The sequence below is a fragment of the Moschus berezovskii genome, chromosome 8 (assembly GCF_049115385.1).
Source record: "Moschus berezovskii isolate FMDL1 chromosome 8, NW_MosBer_1.0, whole genome shotgun sequence".
Lineage (NCBI taxonomy): Eukaryota > Metazoa > Chordata > Mammalia > Artiodactyla > Moschidae > Moschus > Moschus berezovskii.
The window spans coordinates 92,537,834-92,562,958 of record NC_142467.1 but is presented as its reverse complement, the minus strand read 5'-3'; the positions used below and the strand labels follow the sequence as shown (position 1 = coordinate 92,562,958).

Genomic DNA, 25,125 nt, shown 5'->3' with positions numbered 1-25,125 from the left:
ATCCCACATGCTGGAACTAAGAGTTCCGCATTGTAACTAAAAAAAAAAAGATTAAAACAAGATCCTGAGAGCTACAGCTAAGACCTGGCGCAGTCAAATAAATAAATAAGTACTTTAAAAATATATTGATGTGTGTGATGAGTCCATTCACTGGAATGGTGATTCCCAGTGGGAGGTAATTTTGTCCCACTGAGAGATGGCTAGCAATGTCAGGGACATTTCTGATGGTCACAACTGGGGGTGATTCTGAACACGGGGACACCGGGTGATGTCAGGGGATATCTGTGGTCATCACACTGTGGGGGACTTTTGGCATTGAGTAGGTGGGGCCACGGTGCTGCTCCATACCCCACAATTCCCAGGATGGCCCCCCAGAGAGAATTATCTAGACCCAAGTGTCCTAGAGGGGGGAAGGGACTCTGTGTTAATTATTTGATGGAAAAATTAATTTGATCCCTCCCTCACTTTATACACCAGAATAAATTCCCAATGGTCAGATGGTGTAAACCAGCGTGACCCCCAGTGTGTGTGAATAACCTCCCCTCCCCTCCCACTAAGGTGTGTATTTAAATGTGAGCAGTGTCGCGGACGTCCCTGGTGGTGAAGTGGATAAGAATCTGCCTGCCAATGCAGAGGACCTGGGTTTGATCCCTACTCCAGGAAGATTCTACACGCCACAGCAGTTAAGCCCACAGGCCACAAGCACTGAGCTTGTGTGCTGCAGCTACTGAAGCCCATATATCCTAGAGCCTGCGCTCCGCATCAAGAGAAGCCACTGCAATGAGAGAAGAGGGAGCATGGCAATGAAAAGCTAGCACAGCCAATAAAATAAAATAAATAACAAAATAACAATAAAAATAAAATAAATGTGTGCATCATCCCAGAACCTCAGAGGTCAGATGGCCATGGGACCCAGTCTCCTGGGGGTGTCATGGAATCCCCTAGTCCAGGGGATCCTCTCGGGGCAGTTCTGCCCCCCCCCCGGGAACACTGGGGAGTAACTGGACATCTGTGGTCATCACGACTGGGGGGCTCTTGGCATTGCCTGGGTGGGGTCAGGGGTGCTGTCCACACCCCACAGTGCCCAGGACAGCCCCGGCACCAGTTTCCAAGTGCAGAGGGGTAACGTGGACTAGGTTGTGTAGTGTGCAGCGCCGTGTTCAGTACAGAGCGTGGCTCACGGTGGACGCTCCCCTAGCATGTGCAAGCGGATGGCTGCCAGCGCCCAGCTCTGCCTCCGCCCCGGGCGCGGGTCCTGGGACATGCTGCCCCTCTGTGGACAGTTGTGGAACCGCAGCCTCCGCGCCCTAGTCACGGGGATGGAGCGCGCGCTGGCAGCCTGGACTGACTTTGAGGAGGGTCTCACGCGGCGCTGCCCCCCAGCATTTTCCATCCAGGATGGCAGTGTTCAAATTTGGTGTTGCCTGGCATGCTCGTCGCTGTGGCCACTGAGCCCCTGAGATGTGGCCAGGGCAACTGGGGACATGGCATCTTTCACCTCATTTCCATCAATATCAGTGTAAAAGTATATAACCGTGCAGGACTGGGGGCTCCTGGTGGCTCAATGGTAAAGAATCCGCCTGCAATGCGGGAGGCCTGGGTTCGATCCCTGGGTCAGGAAAATCCCTTGGAGAAGGAAATGGCAACCCACTCCGGTATTCTTGCCTGGGAAATCCCATGGATGGAGGAGCCTGGCAGGCTACAGTCCACGAGGTTGCAAAGGGTTAGACACGACTGAGTGACTTCACTTCACTTCATAGCAGGAGACGCTGTTTCCATCCCTGGGTGGGGAAGATCCTCTGGAGTAGGAAATGGCAACCCATTCCAGTACTCTTGCCTGGAAAATTCCACGGACAGAGAAGCCTAGTGGGCTATAGTACACGGGGACGCAGAGTTGGACACGACTGAGCACGACACTCAACACTAGGTCCAGTCCATGACGGCTGTCCTGTGCAATGTAGGGTGTGAGCGGTAGTCTTGGCTGGGGGATGGGGCTGGAGATTTTTGCCTTTCTTCCAAGCTCCCAGGGGATGCTGGTCTGAGGACCTGTTTGAGATTCATTGCCCTATCCCAGGGTCCCCCCAGAACTGCTGACACGGGGTCTGGGTCATTTCCTGTTGGGGACTGTCCTGGGCCATGTGGGGTATGGAGCAGCCTCCCTGGTCCCCTCACACTCGATGCCAGGATCCCTTCAATTCTTGACAACCACAAATGTCCCCAGACATCACCCAGTGTCCCCTAGGGACAGAATCACCCCCAGAAGAAAACTACTGCTTTTGAACATTCCAGACCAGGCTCTCCATAGAATGTCCCACCATGGTGATTGATGACAGCCACCTGTACTTTCCAGTGTGGTGGCCACCAGCCCCCAGTGACTGATGAGGACCTGAGGTGTGGCCTGTGCAACTGAGGGACTCAATTTTTAAATTTCCTTTCAATTAATTTACATTTAATGCAAAAAGGCATGGGAGCTCTGTGCTGACCAAGGTGGGCAGTCCAGTTGGTAGAGAAAGGAGCTACTTATCCACTCATCCCTGAGCAGATGGGGTCCCGGTGTGTGTGAGTATGTGTGTCCATGAGTGTTGTATGTCTCCACATTGGTGAACGTGTTTGAATTTATGAACTTTTAAAAGAAATTACTGAGACTTCCCTAGTGGTCCAATAATTAAGAATCCACCTTCCAATGCAAGGGACATGGGGTTTGATCCCATGGTTGGGGAACTAAGATCCCACATGCCGCCAGGCAGCTAAACCCACTCAGGGAGCCCACGTGCCACAAAGAAAATCCATTGCATACAAAAGAAAAAAATTATTGTCTATCAAGCACTCAGTGGAACCAGAAGCCTGGCATATACTGTAGTCCATGGGGCTGCAAAGAGACGCGACTTATTGACTGAACAACAATAGAAAAGTTTAGGGAGACATATGTGGGACTGAAAATGAGCCAGACTAAAGTTGTAATCTCATCTCTGTCAGTGGATTCCTGGCTGTGTGAACTTAGAGGTGTGTCTTGCTCTCTCTGAGCCCCTGGGTCTCCTTGGCTATAACCATTTCCTCCTGCGATTATTCTGGGGATTAAATTATGTAACTCATTGCCTTAGTCTGCTTGGGGTACTATAGCATAGATTGAGTGATTTAAACAATTGAAATTTATTTTCTCACCATTCTGGAGACTGGAAGTCTAAGATCAAGGTGACAGTACGGTCAGAGTCTGGTGATGGCTCTCTCCTTGGATAGCAGATAGACACCTCTTGCTGCGTTCTCACAGCAGAGAGAGCGAGCTCTGGTCTCCTCTTTTTTGGGGGGAGGGTGGGTCTCCTCTTTTTTTGGGGGGAGGGTGGAGCAGTTTGTGGGAGGCTTAGTTCCCCAACCAAAGATTGAACCTGGACTCTCAGGAATGAAAGCACGGACTCCTAACCACTGGACTGTCAGGGAATTCACCCCCCCTCCTCTTCTTAGAAGGGCACTAATCCCACCATGAGGGCCCCACCTTCAAGACCTCATCTAACCCTAACCCCCTCCCAGAGACCCCACCTCCAAATATTCTCCCACTGAGGGTCAGGGCTTCATCACAAGCCCGTTATGTGGCAGGGGGTGGGCAGACACCACTTATTCCACAGCACTCATGCAAAACACTAAAAGTGTTGCCCACATTCAGTAGCATGTCGGGAAATATTTGCTGGTAGTCTTAGAATGGTGAAGTGAAAGTGTTAGTCACTCAGTCATGTCTGACTCTTTACGACCCCATGGACTATAGCCTACCAGGCTCCTCTATCCATGGGATTTTCCAGGCAAGAATACTGGAGTGGGTTGCCATTCCCTTCTCAAGGAGGTCTTCCCAACCCAGGGATCGAAGCCGGGTCTCTTGCATTGCAGGCAAATTCTTTACTATCTGAGCCACCAAAGAAGCCTAGGATGGTGATTGAGGTTCAAATCCTGGCTTTTCCATTCACAGGCTGTGTGCTCCTGGGTCTGTTTCTCAAATTCTCTGGGCCTCACTCTCCTCAGCAGTAAAGTGGGAGTGATCGTCCTGCCCACCTCAAGGGCTCAGAACAGCACTGGGGTTATGTGAGAGCTTGGTAGACCCTGGCCTCTTCCAATGAAGGGGCCACTGATTTTGTTAAGGGAAGGGTGGAGGGCTCTAGGCACCAGGGAGCGAGGACAGCAGTACAGGTCCTGTGGGGTCTGCACTATACCCTCAACTGTGACATAGATGGGAAAGCAGAGGCCCAGAGAGGGATAGAGAGTTGCCCAGAGTCACACAGCCCACCAGCTGCAAAGCAGCTGCTGGCACTTGGCCATTAGTTGTCTCAGGAGAGGCTGTGGGGCCCTCTGAAGGGCAGGCCAGGTGGGCAGCCACGCCTCCCTACTCCCCATAATCCCCAAATGTCCCCAGGTGTCCCCAGAGACACACCCATTGGGGGTAGCCCCTAATCTCAGCACCTAATTACTACCCAGCCCTAGGGAAAGGCTGAGAAAGACCTTTTAAAGGCCTTTAAACACCCCAACAGCCGCTCCCGGACCTGCCAACGCCAGGCTCCCAAGGGTGCAACCAGAAACTCCAGGGAGAAGGAAAAGCACAAAAACAAAATACACTCATTGTCAAGCTGGGCCCTGGGGGTGCGGTGTCAAGGCCTAGAGGCCTGGGTTCCCAGCCCCTGCCAGGCTGAGTGACCTCCAGATGGGCCGCGCTCTCACTGAGGCTCTCTTGTCCCCATTGGCAAAATGGGTTACTAGTAAACAAACGAATGTGTGAACACTTAGATAGGTTGCCAGCCTGCAGGAGGCCTGGGCCATCCACAGCATCAATACTGTCTATTTGTTTTTCTTTCCTGGGTTTTATGAGTTGCGGACAGAACATGCTCTCTGCAGGACTGGACTCAGGAGACAGGAGTGAGGGATTTATCTCCTTCAAAAGTTACATTTGGGACCTCCCTGCTGGTCCAGTGGTTAAGAATCTGCCTGCCAATGCAGGGGACACGGGTTCGATCCCTGGTCCGGGAAGATCCCACAAGCCACGGGGTGACTAAGTCCGTGTGCCACAGCTTCTGAGCCCGAGTACTCTAAAGCCGGTGCTCCACTGCAAGAGAAGCCATCACGGTGAGAAGCCCAAACACCGCAACTAGAGAGCAGCCACAACTCGCTGCAACTAGAGAAAGCCCACGTGCAACAATGAAGACCCAGCGCAGCCAAAAATAAAATCAACAAATAAGCCATTTCATTTTTTGTTCTTTTTTGGTCACTTGCACTCAGAACTGAGGGAAATGATGTTGACAGCTGAAGAATCTGAAGGAGGAAATGGCAACTGACTCCAGTACTCTTGCCTGGAGAATTTCACGGACAGAGGAGCCTGGCGGGGTTACAGTCCATAGGGTAACAAAGAGTCAGACACAAGCACGCACGCACGCACGCATGAACATTACAGTGCAAAGCACATAAACATGGAAGGAAGGTTGGTCTGACCTCAGAGCCTTTGCACTTGCTGTCCCCTCTGCTTAGAATGCCCTTCCTGAGATCTTCCCATGGACTCAATCCTTTTTGTCAGCTTAAACAGCCGTTCCTCAGAGAGGCCTTCTCTGTCGAGTTCCATGGGAGCTATATAATAAAGTCATCGTTTTTGTTGTTGTTGGCCTGATTAATGTCAGTTTATTCCCTACCCTTTTCTCACAGCAAATAGGAGCTATTTGTTAAACAAAGGAAGGTGGGAGAAGGAAAAGGATAATTCATAATAAGAATCACTCGTTTCCTCTTTTAATGGATTTGGAAAAGTCATGTGAAGTAAATCTGGCCAATCAGAGCATCTATTCACACAATAAATATTGAATTATGGTAATCATGTGACCCAAGCCTGGCCAGTCAGAGGATTCTATCAGGCCATAAACCTTGAGTCCCAGATGTCATGTATCAGCCATGAGTGCTAAATGCTTTCTGGGACCTATCTTATTTAATTTTTCCAGCAACTTAGTGGATCCTAACAACACACACCTTCATCATTTATTCAGTATTTACAGTGAGCCGGTCACTGTTCTTTGTGCTGGAGGTACAACTATATCTGAGGCAGACAAAAATTTCTTTTTTTCTGAGGGAAAGATCGAAGTTTGGTATAAGCAGATGCAAATTATTATATATAAGATGGATAAACAGCAAGTCCTACTGCATAGCACAGGGAACTATATTCCTATCCTGTGATAAACCATAATGAAAAAGAATATGAAAAAAAAAATATATATGTATAACATTTACTTTTCTGTACAATAGAAATTGGGGCTTCCCAGGTGGCGTTAGTGGTAGAGAACCCACCTGCCAATGCAGGAGATGGAGGAGACACAGGTTCCATCTCTTGGCTGGAAAGATCCCCTGGAAAAGGAAATGACAACCCACTCTAGTATCCTTGCCTGGAGAATCCCACGGACAGAGGAGCCTGGTGGGCTACAGTCCATAGGGTCGCAAAAAGTCGGACTAGACTCAAGTGACTTAACAGGCAGGCACAACAGAAATTAACACAACGTTGGGAATCAACTACAATAATTACTTTTTTAAAATCCCTCCTTTCTGAAACTAACATTCTAGTGGTGGAGAAAACCAACAAAGAAATACGTAAAGACATCATATATCAGATGGTGGTAAGTCATATCCAGTAAAGAAAGCATTGACTTCAGGACTTTCCTGGCAGTCCAGTGGCTAGGACTCTGAACTTCCATTGCAGGGGGCATGGGTTTGATCCCTGGTTGGGGAACTAAGATCCTGCATGCTGTATGGGGAAGGGTGGGGGAACATTAACCTCACTACTGGATTAGGGAGGATGAAGGACAAGCAGCAGCTGCTGCGGAGCTGGGAAGAGGGAATCAAGTAAAGTGGGTGATAGGCAAGTGCAAAGCTGGATCCAGTTTGGGTGTTTTTTTTTTTTTTTGATATTTTATTTATTTGTCTGCTCCAGGTCTCAGTTGCGGCACCCGGGATCTTTAGTGGTGGCATGTGGGATCTAGTTTCCTGACCAGGGATGGAACCCAGGCCCCCTGCATTGGGAGTGCAGACTCTTAGTCACTGGACCACCAGAGAAGTCCCTGCATCCTGTTTTTATTTAAAATTTTGTTTATCATGGAAATGTTGTCATTTACTTTTGATTTGTTCAAATATTGCCTTATGCAAATCACAACCACATTGAGATGTAACTTCACAACTTCTAGAATGGGTGGATAAAACACATATATATGTATAAAATATGTATTTATATATATTTTAAAGGACAATAACAATTATTAGCAAAGATGTGGAGAAACTAGAAACCTTGTACATTGCCATTGGGAATGTAAAATGGTACAACTGCTGTAGAAAATAGTTTGGCGATTCCTCAAAAATTAAACATAAGCTTACCTTCTGACTCAACAATTCCATTTCTGGGTATTCACCCAAGGGAAATAAAATAATACCTTCATATGGTGGCTCATGCACAGTCGGGTCCGACTCTTTGCCACCCCAGGCTCCTCTGTCCAGAAGATTTACAAGGCAAAAATACTAGAGTGGGTTGCCATTCCCTTCTCCAGGGGATCGTCCCAACCCAGGGATTGAACTCAAGTCTCTTGCATTGCAGGCAGATTCTTTACCACTGAGCCACCTCGGGAGCCCTAATCTTATGTGTATTTTACCACAGTTTTAAAATTGTAGTAATTGCGTTAAAATAGTATGTCTCTTGTTGACTGAGATTTGGTGCCCTCTTAAGTTTTATGCCTGAAGAAAATGTCTCCCTACACATCCTCTGCCAGCCCTACCAGAATTAAACAGGAAAATCACAACACAGCCCCAGTGAGAAGGTGACATTTAAGTCAAGATTGGAAGGAGACAAAGGAATTAGCCCAAGTGGGATGCGGGGATGAGCTTTTCAGACAGGGCAAATAGTCAGTGTAAAGGCCCTGGGCAGGATCGTGCCTGGCATGCTGGAGGAACACTGAGGAGGAGGCCCGTGTGTCTGGAGGAGAGTGACCAAGGACGAGAGAGGGAGGAGGGGAGGGTAGGGAGGAGACTGGGCAGGTCAAGTGGGGCCTTGTGGGCTGGAGAGAGGTCTTGGCTTTTATCCTGAGGGAGGTGGGAGCCCTGGAGGGCTGTGGGCAGAGGTAGGGCAGGACCTGAGTCAAGTTTTTAAAGCCCGTCTGCTCTGCAAGGGAGAGGATTTTTGTCCTCCTTAATCACTGCTGTAAACCTCCACTCACAACGATGCTAGGCACACAGGAGGTGCAGTCAATGTTGACTGAGGGAATGCATGAATAACAGCTCCATTTGGGGAGGCGGAACTAGGGCACAGAGCAGTAAAGTCATACTGTCCCAGGGTCACCTAGTCAGGTTACTGCAGCCGGGGTCTCAAGCCTAGGCCGGACAGCTGAGGCCCCCTGCTTCACCAGGCCTATCACAGGGAGGTCCCCCGTGCCTGCCCGGCGGCCACCTGTTTCCTCCCCCGCCTCTGATTAATGGCCCCGCAGCCCCATCCATCAAAGGCCAGCCAGCGCCTGGCTCTGCCCTGAGGCCTCCAGGCCCAGCGCTCATTTGTAAGCAGGCCGAGAGGCTGGTCTCAGGCTGTTAGATACATGAGACAGATCCCCGCCCCAACTTGGCCCCAGATGTGGCCAGAGAACCCCAGAGAGGGGAAAGGAGCTGGGGATGGGTAGGAGCTGAGGGGTGTGGATGACAGCTACTCTGACAGTAAGGTCTTCAAAAGCCCCAGTTCCCCCCACCCCAAATTAATTTTATGATGAAGACTGTTCCCTCTCGGCTACAGCCTTCTGCCCTGTCATAAAATGGCATATTATTCTTTTTTTTTTTAACTATTTATTTGGCTGCGCCGGGTCTTAGCTGTGGCACAAGGGATCTATCTAGTCGCTAATCAGGGATGGAACCTGGTCCCCCTGCATTAGGAACGTAGAGTCTTATCCATTGGGCCACCAGGGAAGTCCCCTGCTGCTTCTTGGCATTTAGAGACTAGCATCTGACCATAAAGTTAGGAAATCCACATTTTCTTCACTCATCTTTTGACTTTGAAAAGATTTCAGGCCTACAGAAGTTGTAAGACGATGACAATGAACCCCCACAGATGGTTTCTCTAGGTCAAGACTCACTACTTGATCAAACCTGGGCCCTCTGGATTGGGAATGTGGAATCTTAGCCTTTGGACCACCAGGGGAGTCCCTAGCATTCTGTTCTTTCTACCCACAAAGCTCCTCCAGATAGCAGGCCTGGGCCAGCCTGGGCCTCTCCTGAACCTTAGTTTAGGTATCCCCTCTGGTCTCCTGGCTTCCTGACTTGCCGATATCGATTCCCACTACCGGCAAGCATCTTTTGCCACCAGCCTTGGTGGTCTCTCTCTGCTGCTTTATGTCAGTGTTCCTCAGCTGGGGGCAATTTTGCCCCAGGGAATTTGGGGCTGGGGGGCTCCTGGCATTGAATGGGGGGGGCCAGGGACGCTGCTCCACACCCCACAGTACCTAGGACAGCCAACCCCAGAGAATGATCCAGGCCAGAATGTTAAGAGTGGTAACTGACAAACTCTGCTCTAAAGTCTTCCACGGCTCCCAAGTGCCCTCCAGGCACCACCACAACTCCTCAGATCAGAACGCAGGGTCCTTCATCATCTAGAGTCCTGGCCCTCTCCAGTTAGTCTCCCTACCATGCTTTGCCTTTATGCCCCACCTAAAAAGACCTTTTCATACTGTCCATGAGGTTCTTCTGAGCACCAAAGAATTGATGCTTTCAAATTGCATTGTTGGAGAAGACTCTTGAGAGTCCCTTGGACAGCAAGAAGATCAAACCAGTCAATCCTAAAGGAAATCAATCCTGAACACCCATTGGAAAGACTGATGCCGAAGCTGAAGCTCCAATATTTTGGCCACCTGATGCTGGGAAAGATTAAGGGCAGAAGAAGAGGGTGACAGAAGTTGAGATGGTTGGATGGCATCACCAACTCAATGGACATGAGTTTGAGCAAACTGCAGGAGATAGTGGAGGACAGGGAAGCCTGGCGTGCTGTAATCCATGGGGTCACGAAGAGTCTGACATGACTTAGCAACTGAACAATGAACAGAGGGTCAGGATTGCATAGACATCAAGGGCCCAAGGACCTGGGTTGACCTCCTGGCACTGCCACCCACCATCTGTGTGATTTTGGCCAAATCTCTTAACCTCTTGGTGTCTTCATTTCTTCATTCTTAAAATGGGTATAATGGCAGGGTTAAAATGCTAAAACAGAGACTGGTAAAAACTTAAAACAGGTGGGTTGGTTTATTCATAGTCTGGGTCGCGATTCTGGGCTTCTCTACATGCTGAAAGGCCCAGCCCTTACCCTACTGTACTGAGGTGTCTGATCAGCTCCAAATCTGATCTGCTAAAATGGTCACCAAACACCCGAATACAGGGAACTGCCTGCCTGGATGCAGGTGGTCTCCCAGGAGAAAGGGCATCTGGTGGGCAGGACGGGCATCAAGGCTGGTTTCTTGGGCCTGTGATTCGGGCAGCCCTACAGGACTCTGCCTTCAAAGGAAGGCCTGGGACTTCCCTGGTGGTTCAGTGGTTAAGAAGCTGCCTTGCAATGCAGGGGACTAGGGTTCAGTCCCTGGTTGGGGAACTAAGCTCCTGCATGCCTCAGGGGCACCCACATGACCAGCCCAATGAATGCAGCCAAATAAACACTTCCTTTAAAAAAAAGGAAAGGACTTGCACTTAGTCTGATGCTCTGTGGTCACCATCCTAAAATTCCTGATCTTTTCTGAACCAGAGGCCCTGCGTGTTCATTTTGCCCAGGGCCATGAAAATTCTGTAGTCCATTCCCATCTAGGATTCCAATACAATTTGTGGGGTACACATATTCCAGGACGGTTAGAACAGTAAACTTTCTATAACTTTGTTTTTTGTCCATGCCACTTGCTTCCCCAACCATGCCACTTGGTTCCCCAACCAAAGCAGTGGAAGCAACGAGTCCTAACCACTGGACTGCCAGGGTTACTAGTCCAGGAACAGTAAACTTACTAAAAATTTGAGACTTTCCTCTTCCAGTAATGGAATTAAGGAAACCCCACATTTTACTAATTCATCTCTGGTCCCATTGGATCCTACCTTATTTAATAAATTGATATTTTTTCAAGGTGAATTTTTCGGCATTAATTTTTATTTTAAAAAATATGGTGTTATGGGCTCTCACTGACGTGGCCCAGGTTCAATCCCTGGTCAGACAACTGAGATCCCACAAGCTCCATGGTATAGCCAGGGAAAAACAAAAAGAACTAAACTAAAAAAGGTTGATTTACAGGGAAGCTTGGCGTGCTGCAGTCCATGGGGTCGCAAAGAGTCAGACATGAGAGACTGAACTGAACTGAAAACTAAGAAAAAGAAATTAGAAATATGATGCTGGGAAAGACTGAAGGCAGCAGAAGGAGACGAAAGAGGATGAGATGGTTGGATGGCATCAACGACTTGATGGACATGAGTTTGAGCAAATTCCGGGAGCTGGTGATGAACAGGAAAGCCTGGTGTGCTGCAGCCCATGGGGCCGCAAAGAATCGGGCACAACTGAGCAACTGAACTGAACTGAACAGAACAAATATTGTGTTAAAATGCTGTTTTATCTTCAGGTGCCTTGGGGGCAGGAGGGGTTTCAGTTTTGCTTATTCATCTCCACCTAGTTCTAACCCCTCATCTGCCCGGGAAAGTTGACAAGGGTCCTAACTCCATTTTACAGATGGGAAAACTCAAGGCCCAAAGAAGTCAAACTCATCCAGGAGGCAAGGTGCACAGTTGATGATGCTGGTGATGGTGATTATTAAAAGCCTGTGTATTTTAGCACTTGCACTGGGTTAACCGTGCATTATTTCAATAGCTTCTTCCAGGCCTGAGTCAGGCCCCGCCCCCTCTCTGCCCACAGCCCTCCAGGGCTCCCACCACCCTTCAGAGTAAAAGCCCACGTCTTCCCCATCACCCACCAGGCCCTGCAGCGTCTGTCCCTCCCTATCACCTGCTACAGAAGCTGCGGGGCTCAATGCAAAACTAAACTGTGAGGACCCCTGTTCAAAAATTATTTAGGAATTTCCAGAGACCACAGGGGCAGATCATTAACCAGAGCACAGCCCTTCTGGGAGCTGGGGCCCTCCCTGCCCTCATTTCCTCCCAAGCACTCCACCCCTACCCCGTGCCAGGCAGTGCTGCCTCAGTGCCTTTGCGCTGGCTGTCTCTGCCTCCTTGACTAAGCCACTACCCCCATAGCCTGCCAGCTCCTTCTCTCACCTTTGGGTCCTCTTAGAGGCCAAGGAGGCGCTCTGACCTCCCTCTGTTTAAAATCGCCCCTTCCGGCCCTCCCTCCTGGTTTGTTTTCTCCATAGCTGTTACCACTGTCTGACCTGCTAGGGATGTGGTTCACGGGACTGTCTCTATGTCTCGTGTCATCTCCACCAGGGCCACCAGGGCCTGGACTTTGTATCCCTTCCCACCCCCACATCCTGGAGCGAGGCCTGGCACACAGTAGGCGCTCCATAAATGTGTGTGGAAGCCATGGCTCCCAGAAGCTCGGTGGTTATCACCACCTCCTTTCTCAGAAGAGGAAATCGAGGCTCAGAAAACATCCCGTGAGCCAAGGTTACAGAGCATGTCCATGGCACGCGGCCGGGTCGCGCCATGACTGCGCCGGAGGTTTCGATGGGGGCAGCTGGGCCCCCCGGCTCTGACACATGGGGAAACCGAGGCCCAGGCGCGGCTGTCCCGGCCACCCGGCCAGCAGGGGCCGCGGCGCGGCGCGCTGGGCCCAAGGTCACCGCGCCGGCCTGCCCGGGGGAGGCGGATGGGTGGGGACCCGCGGGCCTCCCCGGGCGCGCGCCCCCCCCTCGGCGGCGCGCACGGGGCCCGGGAAGCAGAAGCGGCGGCGGCGGCGGCAGCAGCAGGTGGAGCCGGAGCCTCCGCGCAGCCGAGGCCGCGGCCACTGCCGGCGTCGCCGCCATTAGACAATAGGAGCGGCGGCCGGGCGTGCGGGGAGGCGGGCGGCGGGGAGGGGCGGGGAGGGGCGCCGGGCGCGCAGGAAGCGGGGCCCGGGGCGCGCCGGGGCCGGGCGCGCGGGGAGGGGGCGCAGGAAGCGGGCGAGGCCGGGCGCGGGAGGCGGCGGCGGCGGCCCCGGGAGCTGCCGATCGGCGCCGGGACAAAGGCGCGGCCGCCGGCGCCCCGAGCAGCCCGAGCCGGGGCGCACAGCCGGGGCGCAGCCCGCGCCCCCCGCCGCGACTGACATGATGTTTCCACAAAGCAGGCATTCGGTAAGCGGGGCCCGCCGGCCCGGCTCCCACCCCCTCCGGGCCCGGCACCCCCCAGTTCCTGGCCGGGCCATCCCCCAAGCTCTGGGCCCTGCGTCCCCCCAGGTCCCGGCCCGGTTCCCCCAGTTCCCAGCCGAACCATTCCCTCCCCCAGGTTCGGCCCCTGCCCCCCCCCCACAGGTCCAAACTCAGCTCCCTTCTCCAGGTCCAAGCCCTGCGCCCCCAGCTCCAGCTCCCAGCCGGACCACCCCCACCCCCAGCTCCCAGCTCGGCATCTCCACCCCCAACTCCTGGGCCCAGTCCCCTCTAGGTCTGGGCCCAGAGCTACTCCCCACCCCCGCCGCCAGCTCCCGGACTCCCTCCCATCCCCCGTAGCTCCCGGCCCCCCTCCCGGCTTCCGGGACCAGAGTACCCCGCTAGGTTCCAAGCCAGGTCCCCTCCAGCTCCCAGCTTAGATCCCCCCACTCCGCGCCAGCCCGGGCCCTGGGCCCCCTCCCCCAAGCCAGGCTGGGCCTCGGCGGCCTTGGCCTCAGGCCTAGGGCGCCCCGGAAGCCCCACCAGGCACCTCTAAGGCTGGGGGTGCTTTCGGGGTCCGGGAGTGGGGGGAGACCCGAGGCGCACCCCTCCCGGAAGAGCGCGGCCTGGAGGAAGGGTGCTCAGAATCAGGGGTGCCCCCCCTCGGAAATTTCAGGCGGTGAGAGGCCCCTCCCCCAAGGGGACTAGGCTAGGAAATCTCATTCCCCCCCAGCTTGAGGGGGGGTCTCTCTAGGACGCGTTCTCCTCCCCCCAGAGGCAACTGGGCGCTCGGAGTGCACCCCCTCCTGGCGCTTTGGAGGCGCGGTAGAGGGCGCACCCTGCCCCCCACCAAGGGCGGGCCTTCAGACGCACCCCCACAGCCTGGGGGTGGCGGGGGACGAGCGACTCCGGGCGCACCCACCCCCCTCGGCTTCGCTGGGAGAGGCGGGGGCAGGAAGCGAGGGCGGGGGCCGCGCCGGGAGCTGTAAACACGGCCCGGGAAGTGGGGCAGGGGTGGGGGGGCGCTGCAGCTGCGCCTGCCGCCGCCTTTGGGCCTCTGTGGCGGGGGAGAGGCGGCTGTCTGCCCTGGGGGGTCCTGACTCGGGCCGCCGCCCCCTCCCCACAGGGCTCGTCGCACCTCCCCCAGCAACTCAAATTCACTACTTCGGACTCCTGCGATCGCATCAAAGATGAGTTTCAACTGCTGCAGGCTCAGTACCACAGGTGAGCTGGGGGATGGTGGTCCCCGACCCAGGAGAAGGTGGAGCCCCTTGCTCCAGACTGAGGCCTGGAGCGGAGATTGTGGCCTCTGCTTTATATACAGGCTCCAAAAAATAGAGGCCTTGAAGGTCTTAGGTGGCAGGCGCTGTCTTCACCACTTCAGGGATATGACATTCATTTAGTCTGTAAGACAGTCCCATTTTGTAGATGAGAAATCTGAGGCATCAAAAATGTCAATAATTTGCCCAGACTCAGTTGTCTGGTTTTAGAGCCCCTCTCCCTACCCCCATACCAATGGATAAAAGACTCCCCCAGCATCTAGAATTGGTGATTGATTCTCCACCTCCCCAAAGCCCTCCACCCACTCCCCAAATCTGTAGCCTGGTTTTGGAGAAAGGGTTCCTGCCACCCAGCAGGAAGGTGATTCTCCCTCCAGAATTGAATCTGACATTGCTAAAGGGTTTTGCCACTGCCTGATCTAAAGAGAAAGGAACTGTTTTTTGGTTTTTTTTTTTCATTTTACACTTGGAAAAACTTAAGCCCAGAGATTTTCTGAGGTTGCACAGCAAGAAAGTAGCAAAATTTATATCCCATCTCTGGGTTGAAGAAAGCAGATCCTCAAGGCTCTGCTACAGAGGATGGCTTTGCCTGGGAATCAGAGGGGGAGTCTATATACCAGTGGGGTTTGGGGCCTCCCTGGACCTGTTTACCCACACAGAAGTATTTTTTGAAGGATCCTGGGATTTCTCCAAGAAGAAATTGAAAATAGTGATGTATTTGTTCTTTAGGGGGTGCTGCCCATTCTCCCCATTGGCTGAAGAGTGAACATACATCTTTTGTCCTCCCTGCTGTCTTGTCATTGTGCCCATTTCAAAGATGAGGAATCGGAGGCTTAGAGGATTGAAGGGCAAGCCTAGGGACTTTGTTCTGATCCTGTGATATGCAGGGTTTAGGGGTTTCGCCCAAAAGATCTGGCCTTTCTGAGCCTCTCCAGGGGGTCCCCTCTCCCTGCCTGGCTCATGCCCACGTCACAGTGACCACTGGAGCCGATCCAATTCTAGAGATGTTGCCAGAGTGCTGTGTGACCTCGCCCCCTCTGAGCTTCACAGTGTCCATTCGCTGGGCTTGGGCTTCCTGCTGTACACTGAGGGCTTCTACCGTGTTGAGGCTGTCACAGTATCTACCAGTCCCTCAGGAAAGGCCAGAAATGCCGAATTTGGAATGAAATTGCCTGAGTTTATTTTTAACGGTGGTCACACATGGACATTTTTAAAGAGAATTAGACTTACGTGTGGCTCACCTGGGAACCCAGGTATACAAGTCGTGGTCAGTCTGGCGGAACGAAACTCTGAAGTCTCCTGGGGTGACCACAAGATCAGCGAAGTATTTATTGGGTACTTACTGTATGCCAGCTTGAAGAACGTTTCTGGTCTTAATTCACCTTGTCCTCACCACCCCACCGTGGGAGGCTGGAGCTCAGCAGACTCAGTGACCAGGGCCCAGAGAGGCAGAGGCGTTTGCCCAGAGTCACACAGCATCAGAGTGGTGGGGCTGAACTTTGGACCCAGTCTGTCTAGTTGAGTTTGTGGCCTGAGCTCTCTACCTGCCACCCTGACACCCCCTTGAGGGTCTTTGAGAAATATCCAAAGCTCATCTTTGCTGGGGCAACCCAAGAGAAGAGGAGGGTCACCAACTCTATTACGCAGGGATGGAAATTTATACCCCTCCCCCCAGCCAGGGAAATCAGAGGTCACTCTAAGAGGGGCTGTGTGCCTTTCAAGATTCCTTACTGAATTCAGTCCAGAGCCCTGCCAGTGGGCTCTGGGCCCTTGCAACCTCTCAGCGATGTCTGTCTATTCCTTCTTTGCTGGAGTTTTGCCCAGTGGGTGGGAGTATGGCCTTTGAAGCCAGCTTCCTGGCTGTGTGACCTTGAGCCTGTTCACTCAACCTCTCTGAGCATCCATTGCATCATCTTTATAAAGGAGACTGACGTTAACAGCCCTGACCTGATTGGATTTCACGATAGGAAAAAGTTTCTTTGAATCCTTGTTTGATCTACAGTCAGGATATTTGTTCTGACTTCTGTTTTTATTATTTTCATTGCTTTCTCCACCCCCACATCTTCAAGGTGGGTTTCATCATCCCCAGTTTCCAGCTAAGGCACCTGAGGCTCCCCTTCCTCCCTCTTCTCTCTGACCCCCACAAAAGTTTGGGGCTCCCTTGCACAATCGGGGGGACCTCATCCCAGCCCCGGCCCTCCCCCTCTTCTTCTTCAGTCTGAAACTCGAGTGTGACAAGCTGGCCAGCGAGAAGTCAGAAATGCAGCGTCATTATGTGATGGTAAGCCAGCCTGGGGGTCTGGTGGGTAGGGCCAGAGGACCCCAGGTCTCCCTCCAGCAGTGGCAGCTGCTGTCTGAACCCTGGCCATCTCCTCTGGGATGTGCAAGGAATCAGGGTCTGCTCTCCGTTCAGCCAGCCCCTGGCCGGGCTGAGTTCATCTTGTTGGCCTGGCTGCCAGCCCGGGCAGTGGCCGAGGTGCCAAACCACCGGGTTGCAGCCTGGGCCTGCCAGGTCCCCGGCTGTCCTTGGCAGCGGAGGAGCCAGTGGCTGTGAAAGCCAGGAACTGGGGGTGGGGGGGGTTGTTGATCCCTCCCCTCCCCACCCCCACGGTCTGAGCATCCTAGGCTTAACCCCTCCTAGTCCAAGCTTCAGAGGAGGACTCCTGGAGGACCCCCCTCCCCTGGCAGGAGGCTGACACTCTTTTGAGGTGGGTGGAAGGGAGGGAGAGGGTGGCACTGCCTTCTTGGACCTGACATTGGAGACCCTGCCTGCCCCTGCACACTGCCGGAATCACTTGCTTCGCTTCATATGCACCAGGTGGTGATTTCTGCATCAAAACCCCTGCCCTAGTCCAGCCCAGAGCCCACTTCCCCCAGGCCACGGGGGAGGCAGAGCTGGACAAGGAACCTCTGGATTCAGAGGGATGGGGCTGGGGGACTCCAGAAGGGTGTGCTCCCGTTTGGAGAAAGGCTACATGGAGAAGGAGGCATTGCAGCTGGGGTCCTGATGAATGGATAGGAGCCAGCTGGGCAGAGAAGGGGAGGCCGCACAAACCTGGCTTTTTCCCCTTGTCTTCCCTGGGGGGTGATGGGGTTTAGATAGGAGGGTTTAGAGCAGGGGAGGGGCAGGGTCAGATGTGGGGCGTGAGGAGGGGGGCCGCTGGCCCCAGAGGCAGACCCAACAGGATTTGTTTATCCTCTCGATTATTTATACCCAGGAAGACAAACTTCCCTGGAGTCCGGGGCCACCCGCAGACAAGACACATAAAGATAAAAGATCGGGAGTCTTGGAATGTGTGTGTGTGGAGGGGGTGAGGTCATTATTCCAGAAATGGGGCACTCAGGTCCCCACTGGCGTCCCTGGCATCCTCAGCAGGCACCTGGGCCCCAGCTCCAGGTGTGGGTGCCTCCCCGCCTCCGCCTCTCTCTCTCTCTCTCTCTCTCCTCTCTCTCCTCTCTCTCTCCTCTCTCTCTCTCTCTCTCTCTCTCTCTCTCTCTCTCTCTCTCTCTCTCTCTCTCTCTCTCTCTCTCTCTCTCTCTCTCTCGACGGCCCTCCCCCTCCCTCTCCCCCCCTCTTTGTTTCTCTCCGTCACTTCCCCTGTGTCTTTTGTCTCTGGAGCCCCACATCCTTCACCCGCCCCGTTTCTGTCTCCCCCCTACACAGTACTACGAGATGTCCTATGGCTTGAACATCGAGATGCACAAGCAGGTACGCCCCCTCCCCCTCCCCCCCGGCTCAGGCAGGTAGGAACCCGCAGCCCCTTGGCTGAGCACCAAGTCTGCCTTGGTATCCTGTTACCTCCGGAGCCCCCCCACTTCTGTTCTTTCTCAGGCCTCCCTGGGAGGTTTTTCTCCCTGAGGGGGCGGGTCAGAGGCTTTCCTGGGACCTGCCAGCCCCACCCCATTGTGTCTCTTTTGTGACAGCTCTGGGGGAGGGGGTGATGACCTGCCAACCCACCCTCCAAACCCTATTTCAGGTGTGTTATAGAATTCTAATGCCAGCTGCCCCCACCTCTTCCTCCCTCCCTCCCATGGAATGCTCACTACCTACGAGGCATCGGGCATCTTTCCAGGGCCACCCAGACCCCAAGCCACTGGGCCTGGATTTCCCTCTGTCCTGGGCTCTTAGCTACCTTCAGAGACTCAGCCCCCGGGGCCACTTTAGCTGCTGGTGGGGTGCCCGTGGGTCCGATGAATTGATATGACCCTGGGCTGAGCCGGCCTCCTCTTGGATTAGACAGAACCACTGGGCCTCCCAGGGCTGGTCTGCACCTGCCCTGGCTGGCTGCTGCCCAGGGCTGAAGTGTCTGTGTGTTCCAGGCTGAAATCGTCAAGAGGCTAAATGGGATATGTGCCCAGGTCCTGCCCTACCTGTCCCAAGAGGTGAGCGGAGCCCCTGGGGGTCTGCTGGGAGGAGATAGACCCTGAACTTCCCTCAGCCCCACCCCTCTGTGGCCATCTGCATGCCCCAGGGCACACGCCTGCCTTCTCTGGACCTCCCAGTCATCAGCCAGTCTGTGCAGGAGAAACCCCAGGGGTGAAGGGAAGGACCTCACCCTGCTGTGGAATTCCCAGCCCGCACTGCCGAACACTGCACCAAGAATTTTGTTTCTGCCTTTCACCTTGCTGAGATTCGTCTGCCTGGTCCTGCCAGCCACCCGGTGTACAGGAAGGCACTCCGCACACAGAGGCAGACATACAAACAGACACAGATGCAACAGACATACACACAGATGCAAAACATAGATGCACAGCGCATGGACACACAAAGGGACTATGTACCCAAGTCTTCCTCTTCTGTTTCCTGGGATTCTCAGTGTGAAGCCCACTGAACGCACGCACACACACATCTGGGTCACGTAGGGCCCCTCTGCTCTCTGCCAGATTTACTGCTGATAATTCATCATTTTCTTTTTAAACTCTGCTGGTACCTTGGGGTCCCACAGGGGATGCCCAGGGACAATGCCAGGAGGACACCGTGGAAGCCCCAGAGAAGGGGATTCTTAGGACCCTGAAGATCGAGCTTTATGGTTTCCTTTCATAGCAGGGGCTCCCTGGTAGCCAAAGCATGAAAGAAGCTGGGCAGATTTTAGCATCTGATAGCCAGAAAGACAAATTTTCAAGAAAGCTGGGGGATTGCCCCAAACCTCGACTCATACCCCAGCCCTGCCAGAATTCACTGGGCCTTCCCGGCTGTGGAGGAAGAGGAGCTTGGGTTAGCAGACCTCAGATCTCTTCCATTAGCAGTCCTGGTCTGAGCTCTTACTGGCTTTGACTTCTTTGCATGTGGCATCAGTCACAGTCCACAGTTTCCTCAGATTCTGGTACCAAGCCCTTTGGGTTTTCTGTGCGTCTCTGTGTATCCCATTTTCCAGATGAAGAGACTGAGGCTTGGTGAAAGGAATCAACTGGAGAGAGGGGAGTTTCCTGAGGGGAGAGATGGGAAATCATGGAGAGGGAGGGCTCTAACACTGCAGATGGGAGTGGGGCTTCTTCTGGGCTCCATGCCACAAATCCCAACAAGATGGGGTGAATCAGCTGACACCTCTCTGTCCCCCACCTCCCACTTTCCAGCACCAGCAGCAGGTCTTGGGAGCCATCGAGAGAGCTAAGCAGGTCACTGCTCCTGAGCTGAACTCCATCATCCGAGTATGTCTGGGGTCTTGTGGGGGGATAGGGGAGGGACAGGTGGGCTCAAGGGGGCTAATGCTCCCCTGTTTGTGTACTGCAGCAGCAGCTCCAGGCCCACCAGCTGTCTCAGCTGCAGGCTCTGGCCCTGCCCCTGACCCCCCTGCCTGTGGGGCTACAGCCCCCTTCTCTGCCGGCGGTCAGCGCGGGCACCGGCCTCCTCTCGCTGTCGGCGCTGGGCTCCCAGGCCCACCTCTCCAAGGAAGACAAAAATGGGCATGACGGTGACACCCACCAGGAGGACGACGGCGAGAAGTCGGATTAGTGGGCAGCTGGGATGGGGAGGGTGGGGGGTGGGACAGAGGGGAGACAAACAGAGAGAGGAAGGTTCAGCACGCGAGACACAGTAATAGCTTGGGATTGGCCATACTCTGGTAGTATTTATGGTAGCTGCCTGCTGGGGCTGTTGCCCTGCTTCTGTGCCGTACCCTGGCTTGGCTCCTACCCCCAATTCCTGGCCTCCCTCCTCCTCCCCTAGCCTGAATGGGTCAGTACCCACTCATACCACAGATGAGGCAAGCTGAGGCCTGGAGACACAGGTGGGAGGCCAGGTCCTAAGGGAGCAAACCCTCAAGAGGTCCAACACCCCCTGCATTTCCCTGATTCACACACATGTAACTGACAGTCTGCCCGCCAAGGGGGGCCCCCACCCCAGGGGTCACCCAGCCTCCCATTCTGGCACTGCATGCAAACACAATGCTAGCTGCCCCTCCCCACCCTGGGCATCCCGCGTCTCCCCCTCCCACCCACTCACCCTCCATGAGTTCCTGATGCCCACACCCACAAAAGAAAGAGGGGCCACCGACAGCGAGCTTAGCCCCAGTGGAACAGAGTGGGGCCAGCAACTCAGAATTTCCTTTCTCCCCTTCCTGAATAAAGATGAGGGTACTCAAGTTGTCTTGGTTTTTATTTTCCCCCCCTTTTCCAGTATACTAGCTTGTCTTTTAAGAAAAGGGATATTAAAAAAAGGAAAAAGACAAAAATGTAAAAAAAAAAAAAGCAACACCCACACCTGTGTCTGTATATAGCCTTTTAGACTGTCAGCTTTTGTTGTGTTCAGTCGTTTGATCTCTATGGAGAGAAGTGAAAATGCTGTATCGAGGGTGGGCTTAGCTGTGCCTTTCAAATAAAGACGTGAGAAGGTTGGTTGCTGTGTTTCTGCCTCTGTGTTGCGGGCTGCCCCACGGTGACCCCCTTCCCAGGGGAGGAGGGTGCCTCCTTCAGGCCTGAGCCTGCCTGCCTCTGTTACGGGACTAGATATGAAGAGTCCTAACTGAGGCCAGCTTGTAAATATAATTTAGCTCCTGAACTCAGTGCCTAGCCCAGAGATGGCCAGATGGGGGCTCGAGGTCACACAGCAAAGCCTAGGTGTTTGAGGTTTGGGCAGCTGTTTTGACAGGTAAGCAGAAGGACTCAGAAAAGCTAAGGGGTCACTGAGCATAAGCAGCGGGACTGGTTTCCGAGCCTCAGGCCAGATGGTTCCTAAGTGGAATTCTTTACCCTTAAGAGACAGATGTGAAGACCGAGAGCAGTCACCGCGCGCACACATGCTTCCAGATCAAAGAACTGATTCCTGGCTGGACCTCAACTCTCCAAGGACCACTTGGAGCTTGCCTTCATGCCTCTGCATCCAAGCTGGACCACCTGGGGAGGGGGAGCCAGGAGGAAAGGTAGTTCCCTAGGACACCTGACAGTTGAGTCAAGAGAACATCAGTCTCTCCACCCAGGATATGGGGCTGAGGGCAGGGAGCGGGTTGGAGAGTGGGAGCCGTCATTTTGACTTTGCAATATCTTCCATCTTGCAAGATCTTTGCCAGGGCTTCTTGGCATAGAACTCTCACTCTCAAGGGACTGGGAGCATGAGGAGACCAAGGAGTTCTTAACTATCTGCCTGATCCAGTGGCTTTCCAGGCGGCCAAAGGCACAGGGAAGGAGGGAAGGGGTGGTGATGGACAGCAACTTCAGAGACAATGTCTTCTGTCCTTCAGGTGAGAAAGAAGGTGGAGAGGGGACAGGGGGACCCTCCTGCACCCCACCCCTCCCCCCACTACAGTGAAATCACGTGCAAAAATGTAATGAGACCACTCACTCCCTAGTTAACATGTATCATATGTTAATGCAGGGACTTCCCCAGTGATCCAGTGGTTAAGACTCTGTTCCCAATGCAGGGGGCTAGGGTTCAGTCCTTGGTCGGGAAACTAGATCCCATATGCTGCAACAACAAGAGCAAAAAACCCCAAAACTCATCTCTGTGACTTGGGGAGTATAAACTGTTAACATCTGTCTCCAAAAGACTGCTTGGCACCCAGCAATCCCCCTGGATTTCAGTGTTAGATCCATCCAACAGACATGCCACCGGAGTGTTTAGAGCAGCTGTTACAAGTCATTATTGCCCCAAACTGGAAACTACCAGCTTGTCCATCAAAGGGCAGAAGGGTAATTTGTAACACCAGCTGCCCATGGAATACTATGCAGTCAGAAAAAGAACCAGAAACCACCTCACTCAACACCTGCAGCACACACAGCACTGAAGGAGCCAAGTACAAAAGACGCTGTGTGATTCCATTTATATAAAGAACAGGCCCAAGTGACTTATAGTTTCACATGTCACGGGGTTACCCAAGCAGACTTCTACCCACGATGGAAGCTTGGGGGCTGATTACACGAGTGTATTCATTTTGTGATAAGTGATCAAATGATAATCTGGGCATTTATAATCTGGGCACTCTTCTGTGTATTCTACTTCACAATTTTTATCTTTTTGCCATGTGGCAGGCAGGATCTAGTTCCCAGATGGGGGATCGAACGCCTGCATTAGGGGTATGGAGTCTTAACCACAGGTCTGCCAGGGAAATCCCGGTGTGGGGGGAGGGGGGTATTTTTTTTCTCACAATTTTTAAAAATGTTTTAAAGAATAGATTATCTTTGGCCTCTGTGGCCCTAGGAATAAATCCCCAGGACACCCTGAGGATCTGCTACCCACAATACTAATTATTCCTCCTCAGCAGGCTGGAGCCAGGTTGAAACATTTTGCCTTTCCTTGAATAGAGACCTTTGCACATGCTGTTCTGGAATAGTGATTTTTTTCCCCTCCCCTGGGTTCTAATCCCCCAAAACCCTGAGAAGCCATTTTTCTGACCTTCCATCACAAAGCAAGATTCCCTGGAACTATGAAAATTTCAATTGGGATGGGAACAGCAGCTGTTACTAATATATCCCATAATGGTTCTGAACACAGAGTCTGCAGCCTGGGCTTGAATCCTGGCTCTTCCTCTCACAGCAAGGTGATTGGAGCAAGCAAGCAGCTTCCCTATCTGTGAAATGGGTATAATCACACCGTTGTCATGAAGATCCTATCATGGACTCTGGAGAAAGTGCTTTAGCACAGCCTCACCCATTCATTCATTCTTCCTTTAAATACAAACAAACCAACCTATTGAGCTCCTACTCTGAGCCCTGTGGACAGCAGGGAAGGAAAAGGAAAGACTTAAGTCCCCACCGTTGTGGGGATAGACACATGCGTTGGGAAAATACAAAATGGGTCAGCGGGTGTGTGGATAGAAACCGAGGCAGAGAGGAAAGTGGTCACTTGTCTGATCTGTTTCTGGGAAATTGTTCCGAGGATTAGCAGGAAGCCTGCAAGAGCTCAAGACAAGTCAGCTGATATTATTAGTATTATTACTGATGCTGCTGGCAGATGAAGGGCGTTGGGGAGGCGGGGGGTCTGCTCCAAAGAAAAAGGGGCCTTGCCCAGTCACGGACACCACGGCTGTGACCTGGGTGTCCCTCTGGGCCTCGAAGCTCCCCCATCCCGCCCGTAGGGCTGGGAAGGGTAAAGCGAGGGCCCTGGAGTCTGCTGTGGGGCGCGTGACCAGAGGGTCCTGGGGTGGGAGTTGGGGGTAGCGATCGCAGCCGGGAAGCCGGGGCGGGCGGAGGTGCGGTCTCCAGGGCCCCCTCCCCGCCGCGGCCTCCCGCGCTTAACGACCGCGCCGCCGGCGACCTCGGCTAATTGATCCGCTAATGGGCCCCGCGCCGCGCCCGCGCCTAATGAGGCGGGAGGAAGGGGAGGAGGGGGCGGTGGAGAGGGTGGAGGGGAGGAGGGGGAGAGGAGGGGAGAAGGAAGGGGGGAGGAGGAGGGGGAGAGGGAGGAGGAAGGGAAGGGAGGGGGTAAGGGGAGAGAAGGGAGAGGCGGGAGGAAGGAGGGGGTTAGGGAAAGGAGGGAGAAGGAAAGAAGGGGGTATGTGGGGGAGGGGAGGAAGGCGGGGAGGGGAGGAGCAATAGAAGAGAGGGAGGGAGGCAAGGGGGAGGGGCAGAGAGACCCCAGAGGGGGCTGCGGGGGCACAGGTCTTGGTGAACCCAACTGTTCTGACTACCCCACCCCCGCTCCAAACCCTAGGCTCTTCTGGGAGTCCCCTCTTCTACCCTCTCCCCTTTTTTAAGGGTCTTTCCAGCAGCGAGGATCCCTGTGCTTCAGGGTATGCAGGTCCCTTACTCTCTCTAAGCCAGGATGTTCCTGTGCATACAATCATGTCCTCCCACAGGCCCCAGTGGCAAGAGGCTGACCCAGCACCCTCCTGCACCCCAGTCCCCCAGAAACAGGCTCACCTCCTCCTCATAGTTTGGCCTCCCAGGCTGAGGAGGGGTCAAGGACTAACAGATTTTCCAGCCAGCCAGGGAAAAAAAACATCCTCTAAAGAGGATGTGACATTAAACATTCACATTCCAGGCTGGCCAGGTACATCTGCTGCCTGAAATATTTACGTGGCCTTCCTCCTTCCAGAGTCTGGGAGTTTGCACCTTGAACTTAGGCTTGGAGGAGAAACAAAAAGGACCTGCAGTGATGTGGAATCAGGGACCTGGGTGTGACCACC

General features: G+C 53.5%; 1 protein-coding gene across 1 annotated transcript; it reads left to right on the top strand.

The window, feature by feature from the left end:
* Positions 1 to 13,099: 13,099 nt before the first annotated feature.
* Positions 13,100 to 21,400, top strand: TLE5 (TLE family member 5, transcriptional modulator). Its single transcript, XM_055429134.2, has 7 exons — positions 13,100 to 13,274; positions 14,413 to 14,510; positions 16,784 to 16,847; positions 18,231 to 18,275; positions 18,887 to 18,949; positions 20,141 to 20,215; positions 20,298 to 21,400. The coding sequence occupies exons 1-7, from the start codon at positions 13,248 to 13,250 to the stop codon at positions 20,517 to 20,519; spliced, it is 594 nt and encodes a 197-aa protein (XP_055285109.2). The 5' UTR covers positions 13,100 to 13,247; the 3' UTR covers positions 20,520 to 21,400.
* The last annotated feature ends 3,725 nt before the right edge of the window (positions 21,401 to 25,125 follow it).

Excerpts from the sequence above, each read along its gene's own strand:
- TLE5 (XM_055429134.2), top strand. The coding sequence starts at position 13,248 with ATGATGTTTCCACAAAGCAGGCATTCG. Across the intron at positions 18,276-18,886 it reads ACATCGAGATGCACAAGCAG|GCTGAAATCGTCAAGAGGCT; the intron begins GTACGCCCCCTC and ends TGTGTGTTCCAG. Across the intron at positions 18,950-20,140 it reads TGCCCTACCTGTCCCAAGAG|CACCAGCAGCAGGTCTTGGG; the intron begins GTGAGCGGAGCC and ends CCCACTTTCCAG.